This window comes from Chanodichthys erythropterus, chromosome 14, assembly GCF_024489055.1.
Source record: "Chanodichthys erythropterus isolate Z2021 chromosome 14, ASM2448905v1, whole genome shotgun sequence".
Taxonomy (NCBI): Eukaryota; Metazoa; Chordata; class Actinopteri; order Cypriniformes; family Xenocyprididae; genus Chanodichthys; species Chanodichthys erythropterus.
This window is the reverse complement of record NC_090234.1, coordinates 4621176-4642632: the sequence shown is the minus strand read 5'-3', so window position 1 is coordinate 4642632 and position 21457 is coordinate 4621176. Positions and strand designations below refer to the sequence as shown.

General features: G+C 38.1%; 1 protein-coding gene across 2 annotated transcripts; it reads left to right on the top strand.

Moving 5' to 3' along the window:
• Positions 1–20011, top strand: LOC137036093 (bactericidal permeability-increasing protein-like). 2 transcript variants are annotated; one of them, XM_067410062.1, is made up of 16 exons: positions 1–43; positions 1196–1305; positions 5939–6050; positions 6305–6433; positions 11764–11916; positions 12122–12185; positions 12287–12347; positions 13241–13332; positions 14020–14196; positions 14421–14480; positions 15577–15744; positions 16025–16092; positions 17719–17761; positions 17859–17922; positions 18070–18146; positions 18265–20011. In XM_067410062.1, exons 2-16 carry the CDS (start codon positions 1209–1211, stop codon positions 18313–18315), a joined length of 1416 nt encoding a protein of 471 aa, XP_067266163.1. In that variant the 5' UTR covers positions 1–43; positions 1196–1208; the 3' UTR covers positions 18316–20011. The 2 variants fall into 2 exon arrangements, with proteins under 2 accessions (XP_067266163.1, XP_067266164.1); XM_067410063.1 differs by having other exon boundaries at positions 6–43; positions 1199–1305.
• Positions 20012–21457: the final 1446 nt, after the last annotated feature.

Sequence of the window (21457 nt, the reverse complement as noted above, 5' to 3'; positions counted from 1 at the left end):
ATCAACTTTCCCTTCAGACACCTGCTGTGCTGTGCGACCTGAGGTACGTTCTTACAATTTCACATGCTCAAAATTTGAACATTATAAAAAATAAATCTATGCATAAATAAATATATTCATAAGAAATATTAAATTCAATATTAAATTCATAAGAAAATGTTTATCAAATATTTAATATTCTTTATACAAACTTTTTTCCTGCAAGGGATTCATGTTGGTTATAAATATAAACATATCAAACAAAAATATGTTGAAGCACAACTGGTAGAATTGAATGCCAAATTCTGCGATTTGATTGCCAAGAAATATACATTGTCAAATGTAAAACTTACAATCACAGTTAGTCACTTTGGATAAAAGCATCTTCCCAATCGATACAGATGTGCTGTCTTTATTTGAAATCATTGTTGTGCTCAGCATACAGATTACTGTTCACAATGTCAGAAAGTGAACAAATCAAACCTCTGTCATGCATGGAATGCAGACCAACTAACAGTAAAACTAAAAAAAATAATGCCTGTGGTTATAAACACATCTATATATATATATGTGTGTGTGTGTGTGTGTGTGTGTGTGTGTGTGTGTGTGTGTGTGCGTGTGTGTGTGTGTGTGTGTGTGTGTGTGTGTGTGTGTGTGTGTCTGAGCAGGGTCCTCAAATAACTGTGTTTTGGTCTTTGTATCAGTTCTCTATAATTTGAGGAAGTGACTTTAACGCAGCTGAACAAAAGGATCATGATTAAAATGAGACTTGATTAACATTTACGGTGTCATTTGATATGATCTTCTGGTAAAGCAGATCAGTTGTTGAATGCGAAAATAAAATACACTACAATATATCCAAGCAAAGGTCAAGGGTTCCATTTACAGGGAACACACATACTGATAAATGTGTGCATTAAAGATGTCTAAAGACATCTAAGATTTGTTATCTGCTGCTGGAGCCATTTAAATAAAGATAAAAAATCTGATTCTTTTATCATAGTACAATTGAAGTGATGTCAATTTCAATGTGTCTGTGTGTGTGTCTGAGAATTAACACCAACATTTGAACTAAATGTACAATTAGTAATTACAATACATTGACGTTCCAACTGTAATACTTTTTATTCTTAATTTGCAGTGTAAATACCAGTCAAATTACTTGACAGAAGTTAAAATACAGCATCTCATGTGTAATATATTTTGTCTTACACAGCAGGAGTTGAAGGATGCAGCTGGTCATTTATTTCCTGATGATATTAACATACACACATGCAGATTATCCGGCACTAAAAACTCTTCTGTCAGAGAAGGGTCTCGGAGGCGGTAAGTTCTTCACTGCATTGTTCTGAAATGACATCTAACAACATTCTTTACTGAGAGTTTCAGTTTGACATGACAGCCACCTGTCCATCAGGGAAATACATGTGATTGTTTTCTCTTTTGTAGTCTAACAGTTCTCTGCTGCTTGATGAATCACAGGAAACTGACTGTTTCCAGCATTGTTTCTGTAATATATTATACTTTTATGCAAAGATTCCTTTCATATATAAACTTTTCCCTCCAAAAACAACTTATTTCATATCACCAAAACAGATTGACATCCATGAAAGTTAATTATATATTAGTAGGCAACGAGAAGTAGGAACGCCCATTATATAGCAACCTAAACAGCAGCCACTGGGGACATGCAGTGACAGTCACTGGCGTTATGAACTGGGCTTAAAGGCACAATATGTATTAAAATATCAATACAATGTTATATATTTTGTTGAATTGTGTACTTAGTTTATCCCAAATGTTCCAAACAATGTTTAAATCCAGAAAAATCAGCTATTTTAACCAGTGTAATGGCCGTGTCATTGCGTCACCTGTTAGTGTTACACTCGATTTCCGGTTTTACCAGTTTAGAAACCATGGAAACACCAAAGACGCTTTGATATGTTATGTGTTTTATTAGACAGGTGAGCAACTGTTTTGATCCTTTAATGACTAATCATTGTTATAGTTCAACACGGTCTTATTGTTTGAATCTCTTGTTCCCTTTCGAAAGGGAACTCAATACTGCACTTCACACGCTTTGGGGAACGCCTCCTCATGAACCGGTGTCTGAAAACAATTATCAAATCACGACAATCCCTTAGGCTGGCGACAGCTTATGACGTCATCATTGCGTGACCCGAAGTATATAAGTAGCGACTAGAGAAACAGTCAGTATCTTTTCGTCTTCAGGGACTGTTTTGTTTGAAAGCAAGTTATATCAAATTGGTATTAAGGTGAGACAAATTATATCTGACAAACATTTCAGGAAGTGTGTGCATCGTGTCCCATAGTGTTGACATCTGATCACACACATAACTTATGACATTGTCTTTCATGAGAACAAAAGAGCATGTACAGGCAGTTCTTGTGGGATCTGTCTGTTGGTTATTGTGAGTGTGTTTTACTTGTAAAATGCTCCACTCTTCGATGTCGATGCCTCCTACTGACGAAATGGGTGCAACTATCTCGTGATATAGGCAGGCTTCAACGCATCCATACGCAGCAGCAGGTCAGGCTGGTATTGCTTTACACACAATGTCTGTTTGTAAGCACATCAGTTGGACCTGCTGAAATTGGCTTGGCAGGTCTCTTTATATTTATAAAAACCTTGGTTTTCTGTATAGGATGTGGTTTAAGGGCCCTGAAGTTCCATTAGGTTGGCTGGAACGATATATTATTAAGGGTAATACTTTGTTAGCCCTCTTTATGGATGTGTTGACTTCATTCTTTGCAGAATTCACTGAAGACACAGAAGCTGCTTTCTCCTCTGGTAAATGCTAGAGTTTTAAGATTAGTTATCACTAACTTCAGATAGATCTATGTTCAGCATCGGCTTTACAGGCCGCCTGACATTGTGTGCTTGGGTTGAGCTCTGCTCCTCTGAGCTTTATTGTAGAAATATAGTCTTCTCAGAGTTTGCCTCCTCTCAGTTGAGAGTTGTTGGTAGAGGCTGTTGTTTCTTAGCCCCAGGCAGATCTATGCTTATGTGTTGGCCTTATAAGCCCACAGCTATAGCTGGCCTAGGCTAGAACGAGGGTTTAGGCGGTCTGCTAGAAGCGGTCTGCCTACTGGATATCTTCTCTGAAGAATGTGAATTGAGACTCTGTGATCAGACAGGTTGTTGGCCAAGGCTAGGTTTCTGTAAGACCAGGTTGGCCTCCCTGGTGGCAATCGGGGTCGAGTACGTTCCCCTGAAAAGTGACTGGAAGGCCTCTTTGAGGCTTATAGCTTGGACTGTTGGCCATAAGGAATGCTGTCACTCACATCCTATGTATGACCCGTAGGAGGAAGTGCTATTCTGGCACTTCAGTTGAAGCTGCTACTTCTGATGTTTGTCTAGCCATTTTTGACATGCACTCCCCTCAAGCATGGCGGCATTGGTATATCGTTCCCCAAAGCATGTCAAACACAGTGCCCTGACAGCAACATAGTGTCGGGCCAGAATCAGCCCACATCTAGTCCGTGTGTAAACCACATGTACCAGATGTGGGCCGGATCTGGGCCACACTATGTTGCTGTCTGGGTGTTGAGTTCCCTTTCGAAAGGGAACGTCTCAGGTTACGTATGTAACAGTGGCGATTTCTTTAAGACTGCAAGGGAAGCTCGGCTTCCCTTATAATGTCACAAAATTAATGGTCAAATATGTACTATTGTATTAACATTTTATTGACTAAAAATGCATTAGAAAACGTTCATCTCAAAGACGAGTTCGTTCAGAATCAGTTACATATAGCAGGTCGACTGACTCGATTTCCTTCTCATACATTCCCGCAGCGTCACAGTGCATTTCCCTATTGAAGCCCAGCGTCCATTGACTACAATGGGGCTGCTTTGAACGTTTTTTTTCAGCGCTTCGAAACTAGACGGTCATTGGATAAATGCTGCGATTATGTCCCGCCCACGGACGCTCAGCGTCTCTGGGGGTGAATGGGGAGTGGGCTGGCCCGGACTCCGAGCTTCTGCGTGATGATTGGAGGGTCTGTCGAAAGACTGCATCTCCTTTTGACTGACAGCGATTCTGTACTATAAGGAAACACTGAAGCTATTCGCGCTCAGTCCCATCGCGGATTTCTCAAGTTCAGTCGAAATAAAAACTGCTGCAACCTATTTCTTTGATATTTGCTTGGTGAAATTGCTTGATTTTCATCATACATTTCACACAATTATACACCACATTCCTTGTTTCAGTTTTATTGAGTTTAATTTTTTTTTTTAGATCGTTCATTCATTCATTCCTTCATTCTCATCAGTGGCAACAATTGGAGCTACATCTGCAGGTGTAGAAAGGAGCTTCTCCTGTTTAAAGCGACTCAAGTCCTACACCCGAAACACAATGGGTCAAGGCTGTTTAAGCAGCCTAGCTCTGCTGGCCATTGAGAGGACACTGGTCAAGTCACTTGAAAAGACTCCTAGTTGGTATGACAGGGTCATAGACCATTTTCTTGAAAAGGAACGTAGGGCAGAATTTACTTTTAAATAAATAGACAATTTTATGATGTAGGCCGAAAATGAGCTTCCCCTCTCTGACAGACCTGTAGCCACCACTGGTATGTAACCATGGTTTCCTGAGAACAGGGAACGAGCGTTTCCTAGCCATGCTTCAGGGCTGCCTGCTGAACAGTCCCTTCAGACGATAAGGTTCTGATTGCTTCTATAGGCGCTCCTTATATACTTCCTGGTCACGCAATGATGACGTCATAGGCTGATGCTGGCCAATAGGATTGTTGTGATTTGATCATTGTTTTCAGACACCAGTTCATGAGGAGGCGTTCCCCAAAGCATGTCAAACGCAGTGTCTCATTCCCTGTTCTCAGGGAACCATGGTTACATACGTAACCTGAGACATTTTCTTGATTTGCTGCAAGTAACATGTTTGTACCTCAGAGACAACACTATAGTCAAGTGGCTAACAAAGCATAACCAGAAAGAGCTTTATTTGTATTAACAGAAATATAGCATTTTCAATATATTTTCAAATTAATTGCATGCCATTTAACAACACAAGTCATCCAGCTTTTATAAATTATATCCTAGTTTTTACTGTTATTTCCTTTCCTTATGTTCTATTTTTATTCTTCTTCTTTATGTAAAGCACTTTGAAGTACCATTGTGTATGAAATGTGCTATACAAATAAAATTGCCTTGCCTTGCCTAATATCGATCTAGTGTACTGCAGTGTTCAACAAGTGTCTCATACCAGCCACCGAGCGAACACACAGTAATGTAGCAGATGAAATTTAGCTTTGTAGCTAATTCTGGGGCAGTTTTTATACTATCCATTGTCCCTGTCAAATAAAGAATTAAATAATAAATCAAGCTAATCAAGGGCCTCAGGATTACTAGAAAGCTACAGGCATTTAATAGCATTTATCAAAAATAGCCTCTGTATATTTCCTCTTGCTTGATGGATATTTATTGAAAGATAACAGAATATATCTGCAATATAAACCCTCAAATATTTAATTGTATTTTGTTTGAGTACTTAAAGGGTAACTTCAGCACTTTTTTTGTTACAAATGCCAGTAGTGTGTGTGAATGAACAATGATGTTAAAAGAGTCTTTTGATAGATCCAGGAGTTTTGTAAAAACTACAAATTTTTGTATCCCTGTTCAAGGACAGTTGGATTCAGCCCAGTGCATTATGGGTGTTGAAGTTTTGGCAAAAGGGCCCTTTTTAGAAAGAAAAAAAAAATCCAAAGCCCCTTTTTCTGTTTTCTCTAGTCATGTAACATAGATTTTATAAATAAATAAATGAATCAAATCACATTTCTCCTGCATAGGCAGCACAGTTTTATTAAAAACCCATTTTGCCATCGGTGGATTAACCCTTTAAAATACATGAAATCTGGTATATTTTGATCTTGATGATACCTAAGAGGTGATATATGCTGTTGTATCTGTTTCTTTATGTGTTCAGTGTCTCAGATGATGTCTGTCCGGATACAAAGTGAACTGAAGAGTACTGCAATCCCAGAGGTCCGGGGTGGGATAGACATCTGGATCGGGACTGTAGACTATGACTTATCAAAGTCAGTACACTGACAATCAAACCAAACAAACTAATTAAAATGTTCTTAGAGTTGTCACAGATACTAAATGCATTTATTTAAGCACAAATACATGACATTTAGTTAGTAGTGCTTATATGCATCACATGTAATAAACTGTTATTTTAGCTTGAATGCAAAAAGTAATAATTTAGCAAAAAAAAAAAAAAAAAATTGAATGCATTATCGTGAATATATTCCATAAATGATAAACGGATGTGTTTTTGTCTTTCCAGCATGCAGGTTGTGGAGTGCAGCATGCCAGACCCATCACTGGTGTTTGTACAGGGAACAGGTGTATCTGTGACAGTCAGTCAACTCTCATTAGGCGTCACAGGCAGCTGGGCAACACAGTTTGGCATCATGTAAGTGCACCAGTTTTACCTGAGGTGATTTTGGAAACAGATAAATCTTTTTCTGTACAATTTCATATTCTTATATGACAAGGACCATGAACACACACTGATGCCTCTTTGGTCTTTAAGTCAAATAAACCCCAACAATGGTGATCAGAAATCTTAGTTACAATGTGTTTGCAGTGTTAGTGACATTAGTATGCAGAAATTGAGTTGCAATAACGAGATCATGCTTTCATGAGCTCAACAACATGTCTGTGATTGACTACAATGTTCATCACTGCAGCCAAATATAATGCCATAGATCTAAATGTAACGCAGCACTTTTCATGATTAGTTAACCTTGAGAGCTGTAACATTAAAAATGAGTTAAAAGTTTTCGAGGGAGTAATACTTAGCTATTTCAAATGGAAAAATGTTAGCCAATCACAGTAGTGGGAGTTTACACTAAAGTCTTACAGCAGACATGCCCCTTATAACAGAGCATTCAAATCAGAGGCTAAAATCAGGGTAGAAAAATGGCTTTTATTTCTAAATTATGAAAATTTTGGATGTAAAAAGCACACCAACATTTTAAATGCACCCCAGGAAACATTATAAAACAATAAAACAATGCAGTTCATGACCCCTTTAAACGCTTTGATTGTACACAGACTATTTAAAATGAGCAGTGTAACTTTTTATATATTTGGTTGACTGTGTTTTATTTTAACAATGAACAGACTGCAGTGTCAAGTTACTAGAACTGAGGTTATGTTGTGTGTGCGTGAGGCGCCGGCGCGATCACTTGATCGCATTTTCTTAAAAGTGGAAACAACCTAAAGTACTCTGACATTTATAGTCCTAAGAGAAACACCATTAGAATATGTGAAAGGTTAATTAGGCTTATTATTTTTGTACACTCTCAATAAAAACAAAACATTGCTTGTAAAATAAAGAAAACAAAATCAATTTCCATTTCCATTCCGTGAATTGCTTCTCAAAAATCAACTGAAACAGCATATAGATATATCTTAGTCTATTACTTTTTTTTTTTTTTTCTTTCATTTTGTTAATATGTTAATTATTTAAGTGAAATATATTCCATGAATAGGCATAGGCCTATTCCTTTTATATGATTTTATCCTGATTTTTTCTCGGTTCACAGAAGCACTGTAGGTGTGTGATGATGATAAATCCTCATGTTCTGTTGTTTATGCTGCTATTTGTGCATGTAGGCTAAAACTAAACCCCTGGGATTTTGTTGTTGATGTATTTTTAATGGGTCACAGACACTTATCCAATCTAATTTAATTTAATTTAACATAATATTCTCGGCTAATGAAAGGATAATGATCGTGTCGGTTGAAGGTCAGGAGTTTTCAACTAATATTTTTATTTTCTTATATTTCAGGTTTATTTTGATTAGCATAAATGTTTTAATAGTTTTTGTTTTTGTTAGTTAACTATAATAACCCTGCCTGGGCGAAACCTCGACAGAACTGCAGTACAGTATATTTTCCAGCTATTTAAGCCACAAATATTCACAAATTATTTCATGCCGTCTGGGACACAATCTCATGCTGGGAGTCACAGACTCATTGATGCCAATAAACCTACAGCTATTGTTGCAAACATTTAACCGCATTAATGTTACATGAATAGAGTTTTTAATAAAAATCACGGTTTTGTGAGCATTAGCGGAACTGAATGTGTCAGAATAAATATGAGATGCACGGATGAGCTGTCGTCCTCAGAGCTCGTGCAGCCGCCCTGCAGAAACTGCTACGACAGTAACCAAATGTTCATGAATTGCTCCTGCGGTACTTTGATGCAGTATTAATTTTGAAAGCCATTTTTGATTTAGTCTTAATCTTCATCTTCAGACGAAAAAGCTGATTAGTCTTAGTCACTTTTTACAATCACAACTTTCATAGTTTTAGTCAACAAAAAGTCATTGGATTTTTGCTTTGACTTTCAGTCATTACTTTTAGTCAAACTGCAGTTACCAACATTAATTTTGGTTGCTATTTGGCTGTATTGACATTGCACTCTTAGCAGTAGCACTTGTGCAATTCTACATATCCTCTTTCCTTAGTTCAGTGGTTCTTAGACTTTTTAGAGTGTCATACTCCCTGAGGGATTTAACATCCTTCTGCGAGTCTTATATTAAAACTGGCAGTAGGTGGGGGTAAGTCACTGTTTTTAGGAGTTTATATTCATTCTTTCAGTATCAAAGCAAGCAGCTGTATGAATGGGTCACTGAATCATTGATGATTCGTTCAAAGCCACAGATTAATTCACGAAACACAGCTTGTGTGCTGCAGTTCCCTTTCGATACTTCACTCATACTGCATTTGGGGAAAAACTAATTTTTTCCTCGATACTGAAGCCTTTTCAATGGCGCCGTGTAACTGCACGGCCATTGGATCAAACTGGGAAAATATTTTAACCAATGATGGCACGGCAGAGCTGCGCGAGCCTATGGTGATGCAGCGTGCCAAAGCCCGTCTTGCCAGAGCACGCTCTGGCCATTCAGCAGCTCGTGGCTTCTATCGGGACCAGAGCCCATTACCTCTGAAGCATTTCAAAGGTTCTACAGATTGGCCCCCTACGAATGTGGCCTCTGCAGCACTAGCTATACCTTCAGTTCCCACCTCATGCTTGGTGGCACGGGTGAATCAGGCCTGTTTAACCCCTGGAAGGACCCACAGTGGTTCAACCGTGGGTTTCCCTAGGGGCGGTGTCCAGAAGGATGGTGGTCTCAACAGATGTGTCCAACATGGGTTGGGGCAATCTGTGTGAGGGCAGACCAGCCTCGAGTCAGGAGAGCCAGCTGCACATCAACTGCTTAAAGAGGCTAGCAGTTTGTCAGGCCCTCCAAACCAGCAGTTTGTCAGGCCCTCCAAATCGGTCCTGAGGGAACACCACATCTTAGTCCTATGACGGTGGTGTCCTACATAAATCACCATGGTGGCAAATGCGCTGGCAAAGCAGCTCTTAGAATGGGCGCTCCCCAACCTGCGATCACTGAGAGCATCGTACGTGCTGGGCAAAATGAACCTGGGAGCAGACTCGCTCTCTCGGAGCAATGTCCCCTCAGACGAGTGGACGCTCCACCCCCGGACGGTTCTCAGAATCTGGGAGATCTTTGGGAAGGCAGAAGTCGACCTCTTCGCCTCAGAATACTACTCTCACTACTAAATCTGCCCAGCCTCCTCCTCTATGCTTTTTGCTGTGATCCCTCAGGTCATCAGACGAATCAGGGAAGACAAACACAAAAGTTCGCCTGGTGGCCCCACTCTGGAGGAACCAGCATCGGTCCTCAGAGCGCTCAAAGGCCCTCCCTTTGAACTGCTGTGGTCAGCTGATCTTCGACCCCTATCACTTAAGACTGCTCTGTTCTAGCACCGGTAAAGCATGTAGGTGATCTGCAGGCCCTCACCGTGAGCCCTGCTTGCCTCGAATTTGGGCTTAATTACTCAAAGGTCATCCTGGAACCCAGGCACGGCTAATTTCCTAAGGTGCCCTCGACTCTGTTCAGAGCGGAGGTAATTACCCTGCTACATCACTCAGGGAACGAGTGTCAGCTGGACTTACATTGAGCGACCCGCGCCTTTTCGGCAGTTGGACCAGCTCGTGTGCTTTGGCGCCTGCACCAAGGGGCTTTTCCGGTAACAAAGCAAAGACTCGCATTGGATTATAGACGCTATCACTCTTTATTACTCCTCTATGGGCCGGGATTGCCCCAGTATGAGCCCACTCCACTAGAGGTATGGCCTCCTCGTTGGCCTGGTTTAGTGGTGTTCATTAAAGACATCTGTGCGGCGGCCGACTGGTTTGTCAGGTTCTATAACTTGGACGTTCCGGCGTTGCATGCTCGGGTCCTTTTAGCATAATTTGATGGCCTCTACGGTCGTGCTGTTATCTCATGGGAGCCAGCTCCCTCTTAGCATGTGTAACCATGAGGGTATGGCGGCTTTTGCCTCCCTACTTATCCCCTGAGCCCCTCCGGTGCCCAAGATAGGTTCAGTCGTTCCCTCCCATGGCACGGCGTGATTGTATTTGTTCCCCATACACAGTACTTGTTACGTATCTCAGGGAATTGAGCTTACATACGTAACCGAATACGTTCTGCTATGGCTTTCGTTAGAAAAATAGAGCAAAAATCTAAATCACTTAATATTACCCTTCTGTTTGTTGAAGTGTTGTATAAAATCAATATAACATTTGAATTTGTGAAACATTGTATTCTTACTCGTATAATAATGATCAACATTAAAAACAATAATAAAAATAATAAAAAACAATTTTGTAAGTGCTAAATTCCTACTTTTACAAAGGTATATTGTCGAGAACAGCACTAATGTAGCGCAATTTGCTGGCTTGTGTGGATGCAGTTTTGACTGTGAAAGATGAGGTAATTTGATTGAATGTCATGTATTTACAGCATTTTACCTGCTAGAAATACATGCTCAGATTTAATTTAATTTAATTTTCAGTTGGAGTAAAATTAAATGAATGGCAAAACTTAGTATTTTGTTTGCATACTGCAGTTTGAGGGCCACTGCTGGATATCAGCCTACACTTTGGTCAGATTTAGTCAAGCAAACGAGCAGCGCGATATAGACCGACTGAATGACACTATAATTTAAGTAGAAAATCTCAAATGAAGATCGCTGAAGTCCTGATTGGGGGTTTAAATTCTTGAAATTTGGCAACTGTAAACATGAAAGCTCGAAAAAACAGTCTGTAATGTTTTGTCTTCTCTTTTCGACAAAACAAAGTGTGATTTTGGTCAAGTTTTGAGTTTTTAGCCACATTTCAGTCTTGTCTTTTTTCGTCAATGATATTGAATGTGTTGATATAGTCACAGTTATCATTTAATGACGTTGGTGTTGTCTGTCAAGTTAAGTCAAGTCAAGTCACCTTTATTTATATAGCGCTTTTTACAATGCAGATTGTGTCAAAGCAGTCTGTCATCGTCTAGTCTCAGTCACGGAGAAAAAGGTTGTCAATAAACTTTTTTTTCTTAGTTTTCATTATTTTTAAATGAACACTGCTTTGATGGCACACACTGTTGAAGTCATGAACAGTGAATCAGCCATTTGCTGCAAGTGTCCTGGAGCTGTTGGGCCATTATGAAAGTTGGTTGCTGTCTGTGGGTCTAAATCCTATTAAGAATCTATGGCAGGAGCTTAAGCTTAAGGTCCATGATAGTACAGTTTGCCAAAGGGGAATGGGAAAGATCCCTCAAGATAGCATCATATCAAAGAAAGTGTATTAAACAAGACATTTGTAATATAAATAACTTGATTGTTTATAAGATAATAAGATTGTCTTTTGTTCTATGATTGCAGCCATGATGATGGCTCATTTGATCTGGCTGTGTACAATGTCCAAATCTACACCCTCCTGCAGTTAGGAGATGATGCTGGCCACCTCTCCATCACCACTGTTTCCTGTAGTGCTGACATAGGAGATGTGGACATACAGTTCCACGGAGGTGCTAGGTAAGACCAGCATTAACAAAGAATAAAAGACTAAGATGTGAAATGTTACCTGAAGATAACATGCAACACTTGTGCTTATGATAGTCACAGAGTTATATTTTTGATTGTTGTTTTTGACTCTTAAAATGAAATGAAGGTATTACAAAATTTCCCCATCAACCTCAAGAAGTAAGAATCACTTGTGCTTCTGTCTGTTTTGCTGCAGCTTTATTTTTCAGCCATTTGTAAGTTCTTTCAGTGGAAAAATTTCAGACATGATACGTGAGCAGGTTTGTCATAAATAATAATAATAATAATAACCAACACTATTATCTGCTGCTTATCTCCTGCTCATATCTTGTATTGTTGTTTTCTTTTTTTATATTTTTAGATTTGCCCAGCAACTCAACAAGCAATCAATGAACTGGAGATCAAACTGCAGGAAATACCTGGTACTGGCATAGAAATGTCACAAAATGATGCATTATAAATAGGTCATATAGATTAAAGCTGCAGTCCCTAACTTTTTTTGGTTAAAAATTATCCAAAATCAATTTTTAAGCAAGTACATAACCAGCCAGTGTTCAAAACTATCTCATTATCTTAGCTCGATTCACAACGGTAAGCTTGTAATAATGTTTTATAATAAGAGCGACGTGGTGGATTTCCGCGGGAAATTTGAGCAAGCAGCAGTTTGTCTGTGCGTCATTACGTCACATCCGTAAACAGAAAGGAAGGAGTCCAGGCTAGTCTGTTTTATCACGTGAGGATGTTGCTGGTAGCGGATCATTTATAGCCTTTTCAAACAGCAGCTTAAATAATTAAACTTATCATTTTGATGGCGGAATGTAATCCAAAAAGGTCCTGTGCGGTGACTGACAGCAAGCATTAGATTCATCCGCGCTGAGCCGTGCCGAGGCACAACGCACGTACAGATAACTGTTCCGCATATGACTGCAATTGCAGGTTTCAAACAGAGATGGCAACAAAGAGGAAAAATCGTGGACTGCAGCTTTAAAACAGAATAAAAAACATATTATGCATAAAGAAAATGATTTTATGACCAATAATATATTTTGCATTGTGGCATTATTTTCATAAATATGGTAAATGTGATTGTTATTTAAAAAATTTTCTTTGAATTTGATGTGAACATTTTTGTGAGACTCACCCTACTGTGGGTTATTTTGGCTGTATTATTTAGCTATTGCTACTAAATGACATTAATGTCATTGACGTCATTGTAAATACAAAATCCTTGGAAACCTACTTAGAAAACTACAGCACACATTACATTCCACTTCATTAGATGAACAGTAATCAAGCTCAAATGATTTCTTCCTAGTTAATGTACCTGTGGGTCAGTATATATATCTGAGCATCCCTCTCACATCCTCCCCGGCTGTGACAGACCAAAGCTTTGAATTAGATATTAAGGTAAGGACTTTTGATTCAGCATTTATAATAATGATTGAAGCTGGACATACACTGTACAATTTCATGTTTTTGTTAAATACCAGCTCTCATGCATGCGATGTAAAGCCAAAGCTCAGACGATCTATATGATCCGACTTGATATTGGTGTCACCATGGTGTAATTTGTTTTGTTGGAGGTGCAGTGAGTTTAGGGGAAATGATTCGTATCCTTGTTTCAACAGTGCAAAATTTTGGACATTCAGAAATTCATCTGACCATCTGGTTGCTGGTCGGGAAAGGCTCTCGTTTTCCCCTGTACCCTGCATGACAAAACTGAAATTCGTCCCGACTCAAAAAAAAAAGAGTCATACAACTCAGAAATTGGTTCAAATTTGGATGAACAGATCGCACAGTGTATGCCCAGCTTAACATTTCATTGTCATAAATCATATTCATACAGTTACAACAGGAGTGTCTAATCCTGGGCCTTCCCAGCAGAGTTTAGCTCTAGCCCAAATTAAACACACCTGAACCAGCTAATCAAGGTCTTCAGGATGACTAGAAACTTCCAGGCAGGAGTGTTGGAGCTAAACTCTGCCGGAAATTGACCCTCCAGGAGCAGGACTGGACATCTCTGAGATACAACTATTAATAGGTTTCTCTTTCTGAATATATTCAGATGATGTTTGGTTGTTGTTCCTGTGACAGGGTGAGTTTTACAGCCGCAGTTCTCCATCTGAACCACCTTTCTCTGCAAGCGTGTTTGACGTGCAGTATGTAGAAAACTCCATGCTTTCACTGGCTGCCTCTGAATTCTTTGTAAATTCGGCAGCTTACGCTTTCCTCAGGTCTGGAGTTCTTCAAATCAACATCAGAGATGACATGGTGAGGAAATACAAATGAGCTCTCATAATAATAATAATAATAATACTAAGAAATTAAATAAAATTAGCATATCCAATGAAACTATATATAATTTGTGTTGGAAGAGTTGTGTATCTTACACTCATTATTTACCTACAAGGAATCATGCCCGCTTATTAATTTAAAATTTAGTTTTAACTATTAAATCACTCATTTAGCTGTGTCATTTAATGTGTCAATCACAGATACCAAAGAGTTCTCCAATCCATCTGAACACCAGCCAGTTTGGAGCCTTCATTCCACAGGTCAGTATGTACATGTCACGTTGTAACGAAAATAAAAAGATAAATATTTTATGTTTAATACTGATGCACAAACTGATCCAATGAGATCCAGACAGTCCAGCAATGATTATGTCAGAGATTACATTTAAATAAGGAATGATACATTTATTAAGTAAAAATTATAGAGACAAACAAATTAATCAAGTGAATAGTAGTTTACTAAAATCCAGAGTATTGTATCTAATGGATAAAGAGTGAAGATCACCGTATAAAGGACGAACGAAAGAAGATCTTTGCAGAAGGAAAGGGGAGGTAGAATAGATAAAGCAGAAGCAGAAAGAGTAGAAGAAGCAGAAGAGAGGCAAAAATTAGAAAGTAAAGAACAAAAGAAGATATTTGCAGAATGAAAGGAGAAGCAGAAGGAGAAGCAAAGAGCAAAAAGAAAGAAAGTGAAGAGAAAAAGAAGAGCAAAGACTATATATTACAGGAAACGTACATCCTCATAAACTTGTTTTGGTCTAATAAGAAAAGGTCAAACAGACTTATCCATTATATCCATTATGTTGGTGTAACGGCTAGGTCAGAGTGACTGGTCACGTGTCAAAGAGAGCTGAAAATAGATAACAGAAGGTGTTGTTGCATTATCTCATGTTTTATTCTCTATATTGCATTATCTCATGTCTTGCAGAGATGGAAACAGACATATTTTGATACATAATTAATTCCACTGGAACATACAGCCAGTCGATCTTACAGCACAGAAGAGACGCTAAAGATATTACATCTGGAAATATTCAAACATATCGGAGCATATAGTGAAAAAACATGCAAATGATTAAGGAAACCAATAACATGTAAACTATTAATAATACATAAAGAATAATTAATAAAAGAAATAATAATAAAGACATCATCATAAACATTGACTATTTTGGATACATCAAATACCAATCAATAAATAACTAGAGAATATGACTATGTTTACTGATGTAAAACCAGTCATGAATCTCATGTCTTTATGTCTGAATTGTGTCTTTTCCATGTTTTATAGTTTTCAGGTAAAATCAAATACTTATCCAGATGAATAATGAGTTTTCTTTACAAATTATTTGTTCAGCTACGCACATTATATCCCAACATGGAGATGCAGGTGCTGTTATACGCCAGTGAGACGCCACTATTCTCCTTCAGTTCAGGAGTGATAGACGTTCATGTACCGGCTGCAGCAAAGTTCTCCGCTGTTAAACCTGATGGTACACTGGTGCCTCTCTTTACTCTGGATGTGGTGAGTTTTGTGTTTGGATACACAAATAACACACATAAACATTGTCAAACAAACAAACAAACAAACCAAAAACAGGCTAAGAGGAACTCTCACACTTTCACAGTAAAGGGTAATATCACAGTTGTAAAAAAGCTAGTTGGCAAGACCTCTTATATGCTGTACAGAAACTACAAACGGTGATATAAAACCATGTGTTCACCAAATGTATCAGTATGTCATTGTTAAAAATGAATTTCAGTTTACAATTAACTTCATTGTTCTTCTCTCACTCCACCTGCAGGACTGTAGCTTCAGTGGAAGTGCTCTGATTGACAAAGAAAACCTGACTGGAGCTTTCGAAATGAAAAAGTGAGTTTTATTGATATTTGTTCAGTTAAATTTACCGTCAAATGAGCTCCATTTTTAGTTGTGTTTTCATTAGAAGTCTTGCTTTTTAAAAACATTTTTTTTTAATAAAGTTCCCAGAGGTCAACTTATAATAATTTGACGTCAAAAACACTCATATTTTAGAAATGATTAGCCGTTTTCTATCCTATTTTTGGCCCTGATTGAAACATTAAGTTTTAAGCATTGTGTCTCCATTAAGACTTCAATGCAAATGACCACTGCATTTTTGAATATGAAATATTACTCTTTTCACAAACTATGATGACGTGATAGTACAATTATCAACATCGCAAGTGAAATATATATATATATATATATGTTACACTGAACAAAATTATAAACGCAACACTTTTGGTTTTGACCCCATTTTTCATGAGCTGAACTCAAAGATCTAAGACTTTTGTACACAAAAGGCCTATTTCTCTCAAATATTGTTCACAAATCTGTCTAAATCTGTGTTAGTGAGCACTTCTCCTTTGCCGAGATAATCCATCCACCTCACAGGTCTGGCATATCAAGATGCTGATTAGACAGCATGATTATTGCACAAGTGTGCCTTAGGCTTTTTGTGTACAAACACAGATTTAGACAGATTTGTGAACAATATTTGAGAGAAATAGCCTTTTGTGTACAAAAGTCTTAGATCTTTGAGTTCAGCTCATGAAAAACACTATGCTTTGTGTTGTATTCGCTCAACAGTAAATGACAAAAAAAATGTAGTGTTTCTAATACAAAGACTCTTCTGACTGCTGTATTCATTCTCTTGATATTTAGCCCTTTTGGAAACTCATGGAAATTATATTTACTGTTATTGTCACAGTAAATCACAGAGACGAACAGACAGATCCAAGTGCAGAATATTTAATGGGTAATCCTAAGTCGTATATCCAAAAACAGGCAAGGGTCCACATCCACAAAGCAGTCAAACAAGAAACAAGAAAACAAACAAAAAAACTGGTGACCTGAACTGAAAACTCCATGACTAAAGCAGAAACAAACAGGGTATAAATAGACAGACACTGATGAGGAAACACAAAACAGCTGGGTGCAATGAGATGGGATAATGAGTCCGGGAAGTGTGTTATGGGTAATGTAGTTCACAGGTGGGGTGAGACACAGTCCGGGTAGGAGTGCCCTCTAGTGGCAGACAAGGGCACTCCCAGTAATGATCATGACAGTTCTCTCCCATTCAACACTATTAAAGTTGACCAAACTATGACAACTACCGCTTCTGAGAATCCCCGGAAATGCGAAAAGGGTCCATTTAAAGATGCCATCCTCAAAATTAAGAAAAATGCAGTATATTTTAACATGGTAACTGGATAAACCTTATTTCTGTTTTTTCCTTTTTCCTAATAAGAGGAGGAAGTACAAAATGAGTCTGTGAGCTTCGGCAGCTTGCTTTCAGTAAATCTGACTGGACTGTAAGCTTAAACTTACAGTGTTTTTATAGTACAATTACCTCTTATATGTCAAAATATCAATAAAAATTTGATTTCTTAATGAATGAATCCTTTAAGTAAGCCCAAAATGTTTTAAAGTTTTCTGAAACTCTACATGGTCTTTTGCCCTGAATGCTGCATCCAGTTTAACGCTGACTATCGGATCATCTGAGATTGGTGATTTCAAGGTGAGATCAGACAGTGATGATTCAGGTCAAATATTCACTGCGGTAGATCAGCGTTATAAGATGTTTTCTAATCTTTGTGTAATCTTTCAATGTACAGACTGACTCATTCCAGCGAGTGTTAGTGATGGCAGTGAAGATGTTTGTACTTCCAAAACTAAATGGTAAAATTATTTTAATGATACTTTAATTATTCTAAACTTTTTTATTATTGTTTAAAGTATTCATAACCTTGAAAATGTTTTCAACCAAGTAAAGCAACGTTTGAAAACGATCTGATCATTAACTGTTTATTCTACTTTGCATTTTAGCGGCTCTGAAGATTGGTTTTCTCTTACCCACACTGCAGGGCTTCAGTTTGATCAATTCTCAATTGCTTATAAAAAATGTGAGTACTATTAATGAATATTAATGTTATGTAATTTATGGGTTTTGGATTTTGTTTGATATTTGAAAACTGTTGGAAAACACAGTGGTACAGTCTGAATTTGTTTGACTTTTTTCAGGGCTTTGTGGTGATTTTTACTGATGTCCAGGACTCCCTGACAGGCCTCTAAGATCCAAACATGAACTGCACAAAATAACAAATAACTGCTGAATTGTTTTCAGTGCAAGAATTATATAATCATTACTTGTAATGTTCATATGTACAAGTTGACCAAATTTGACCATATTATTTTTCCACATACTATTATGTACAAGAATGTTTGTTATTCATCCATACAAAATAATCTGTGCAAAAAAACAAAAGAAAAAAAAAACACCCTTCTCCACATAATTACTTAATTGGAGACCATTTGCATAAACTGGCTTGCATGGAAGGCTGCCATAATGTCTTTCATCTATGAGCTAGAGTGTGTGTAAAAGCTAATTAAAAAATATGTAATTATTATCAGTCATTATCAATCCAATATCATGCTATTTCGCTATACAGCTAAATCGCTATTTCAATATATTGCTAAATCGCTATTTCGATATATGGCTATTCCTGATCTATATGGTGGCCTAGAGCCCTGATGTGCCGGGGCTTCACAATAAATCAGCAGATCATAACCAACATGAGACTGCTTATCATACACTCTACCTGAGAAAAGGCCTGAGCAACACTACTATTTTAATCAACAAATGGGACCAAAAGCTTTCTCGTGGCCCTCCAGGAGCAGAATTGGACATCTCTGTTTTAACAAGAGTCTGGAAGACAGCTGGAGTGTTGGACAGACCGAAGGGCAGACCTTGGTATTCAAAGAGCCTTGTGTGAGTGTAAAAGAGCCTTTATCATGCTCATTTAAAGGTTCAAAAAATTTGTTTAGGTGTAGCTAGTGTAAGTTTACATGATTTAGTGTTTACAAAACTATTTTTTCTTATAATTTACATTGTTGCAGCCACTCTCTGACTAAAAATGTTTTAATTTAGGATCCTTTGAAACCCGCCTTTCAAAAAGCCCAGTCTGCTGTCATTGGTCAGTCGTCCCCAGTCTGTTGTCATTGATCTACTGCTTAGAGTGTGTTTTGGAAATGTAATGTCCATTACAAAAATCGTTGAGTCCTGAGAGACTGAATACTGCTTTAACTATGCTAATTATGCCATATCAGTTTGAGTCCGATAACAACAGTCAAGAAGAACAAACTTACAATTATCTGGATCTCAACCTATGGATTTACTTTGAATGTATGGATTTGAAAAGGACCTCAATTAAGTGACTGTTTGATTCTTACCTTAGTTATTCAACATTTGAGACTGTTTGAGTTGGAGCTTTTTGACTTTTGAGTTTTTAAGTTTGATACTTTCCTGAGGTCCTGAATGATCAATGATCCTCTGCTGTTACAATTAACTGGAGATCTGTGTATCCTTTGTTGATGTTCTCACCATAGTATTTACGTGCCTGCCCGATGTTAAGAGTTACACACTCACCTGTAATTCTTCCAAAAGACTTGACAGAATTACTTTGACACTTATTTACTGGTGGAATCAATCTTCATTATCTGTTCAGTAAAGTTTTATTTAATTCTTTCTAACTGTACTGTAATGGGGAAAGGACTATTCACCTGTGTATACTCACCGCATCCTATGATGTTTTTTAATCACTTGAATCATTCATGAAGAATGTCTTCTGTTAATCTCGCCCTGTTAGAAATAAAAAGAAACATTATCTGTGTTATCTTTCTACTTCTCTAAATACTCACTGCTGGGGATCTTCTGTTGTTCCTCCAATCCTTTAATAAGTCAGTTAATAAGAGTTTGGTGTGTCTGTGACAATATTTTACCCCATACTTGTGCTTTGAAACTTTGAGTAGTTTTTGTTTCTTTTTGAGCAGGTAGCTGTAAACAGCTGACTTGCTGAAAAGGGCAGCGATCAGCTTTAGTTTACTAATCGCCATTTTGATTGCGTGAACATCACAAAGCTCCTTACATAGAGCCAGATTTAGTGTGTGCACCAAACATAAAATGTTCATTTGACATCAAATGCCCCAAGGATCTGCACAATCACATTTTCAGCAGTATGATTTTCTCTCATCCCTTGTTTCACAGGGAAGTTTTTGATTTCCCAGTCTTCTGATATAAAATGTGCAGTGACTGTGACATCAGTGTGTAGAGAAGTCCATCTGTAGTGTATATCACATCAGATGCACACATATGTAGGTGAACATTCTTCTTTTTTACTTCCCCTGCCAACATACACCTCAGCCTTCCTACTTCCTCTAGCTCCCCCTAATGGTCACGATCCTACATCCCTGCTTTTCCTAGACATATACATATATATATGTTAATCAAAATGAACCACATCTCAAAATTCTAAACAGAAAACCAAGCAATATGCATACTTTCTTATCCAACATACTGTTCCTTCAGTGACTCGTTTTGCAGAGATCGAGTCAACTACATCATCCATTGTGAAGGCCTCATCAACACGACAGCCAGTGCCACAGTTCCTCCACAAACCGCCCATACCGGCGTGATGAATACGATCCTCAATTGGACACGACCACAACGCAGCCCTGAAGTATCAGCAGAGATTGAGTCAACTAGATCATCCATTGTGAAGGCCTCATTGACACGACAGTTCCTCAACAAACTGTCCATACCAGTGTGATGAATACGATCCTCAACCAGATGGAACTGAAATACTTTGATTGTTGCGATCCTATCAGACTTATGATAGCAACCTGATTTCAAACAAAGCACTGTTCGCCAGAGGAGAACTGGCACCCCGACTAAGCCTGGTTTCTCCCAAGGTTTTTTTCTCCATTTTAACACCTATTTGCCACTTGTTTGCCACCTGATGTCACCTATTGGAGTTTGGGTTCCTTGCCGCTGTCGCCTTTGGCTTGCTTAGTTGGGGACACTTGACATTTGACTTGACATTTGATATTCAACAGTATTCTTGACATTTATTCAACAGTGCTTTGATCTGCCTGCTTTGACACTATTCCTTAAGAGCTGCTGTGCAGCAAAAATTATGTACCAGTTATCAATGTAAAGCTGCTTTGACACAATCTGCATTGTAAAAAGCGCTATATAAATAAAGGTGACTTGACTTGACTTGACTTAACATGAACATCACTCAAACTTTTCCCTCTTTTTCCCCCAACAGACACTACACTGTTGACACCTCAAATGAACATAGAAATTAGAACATTAACAATTCTTCAAAAACATTTTTTTTCATTTTCAATGTCCTTGCAAGAACTTCTCATAAAT

Excerpts from the sequence above, each read along its gene's own strand:
- LOC137036093 (XM_067410062.1), top strand. The coding sequence starts at position 1,209 with ATGCAGCTGGTCATTTATTTCCTGATGATATTAACATACACACATGCA. Across the intron at positions 6,051-6,304 it reads GTAGACTATGACTTATCAAA|CATGCAGGTTGTGGAGTGCA; the intron begins GTCAGTACACTG and ends TTGTCTTTCCAG. Across the intron at positions 15,745-16,024 it reads CTCTCTTTACTCTGGATGTG|GACTGTAGCTTCAGTGGAAG; the intron begins GTGAGTTTTGTG and ends CTCCACCTGCAG.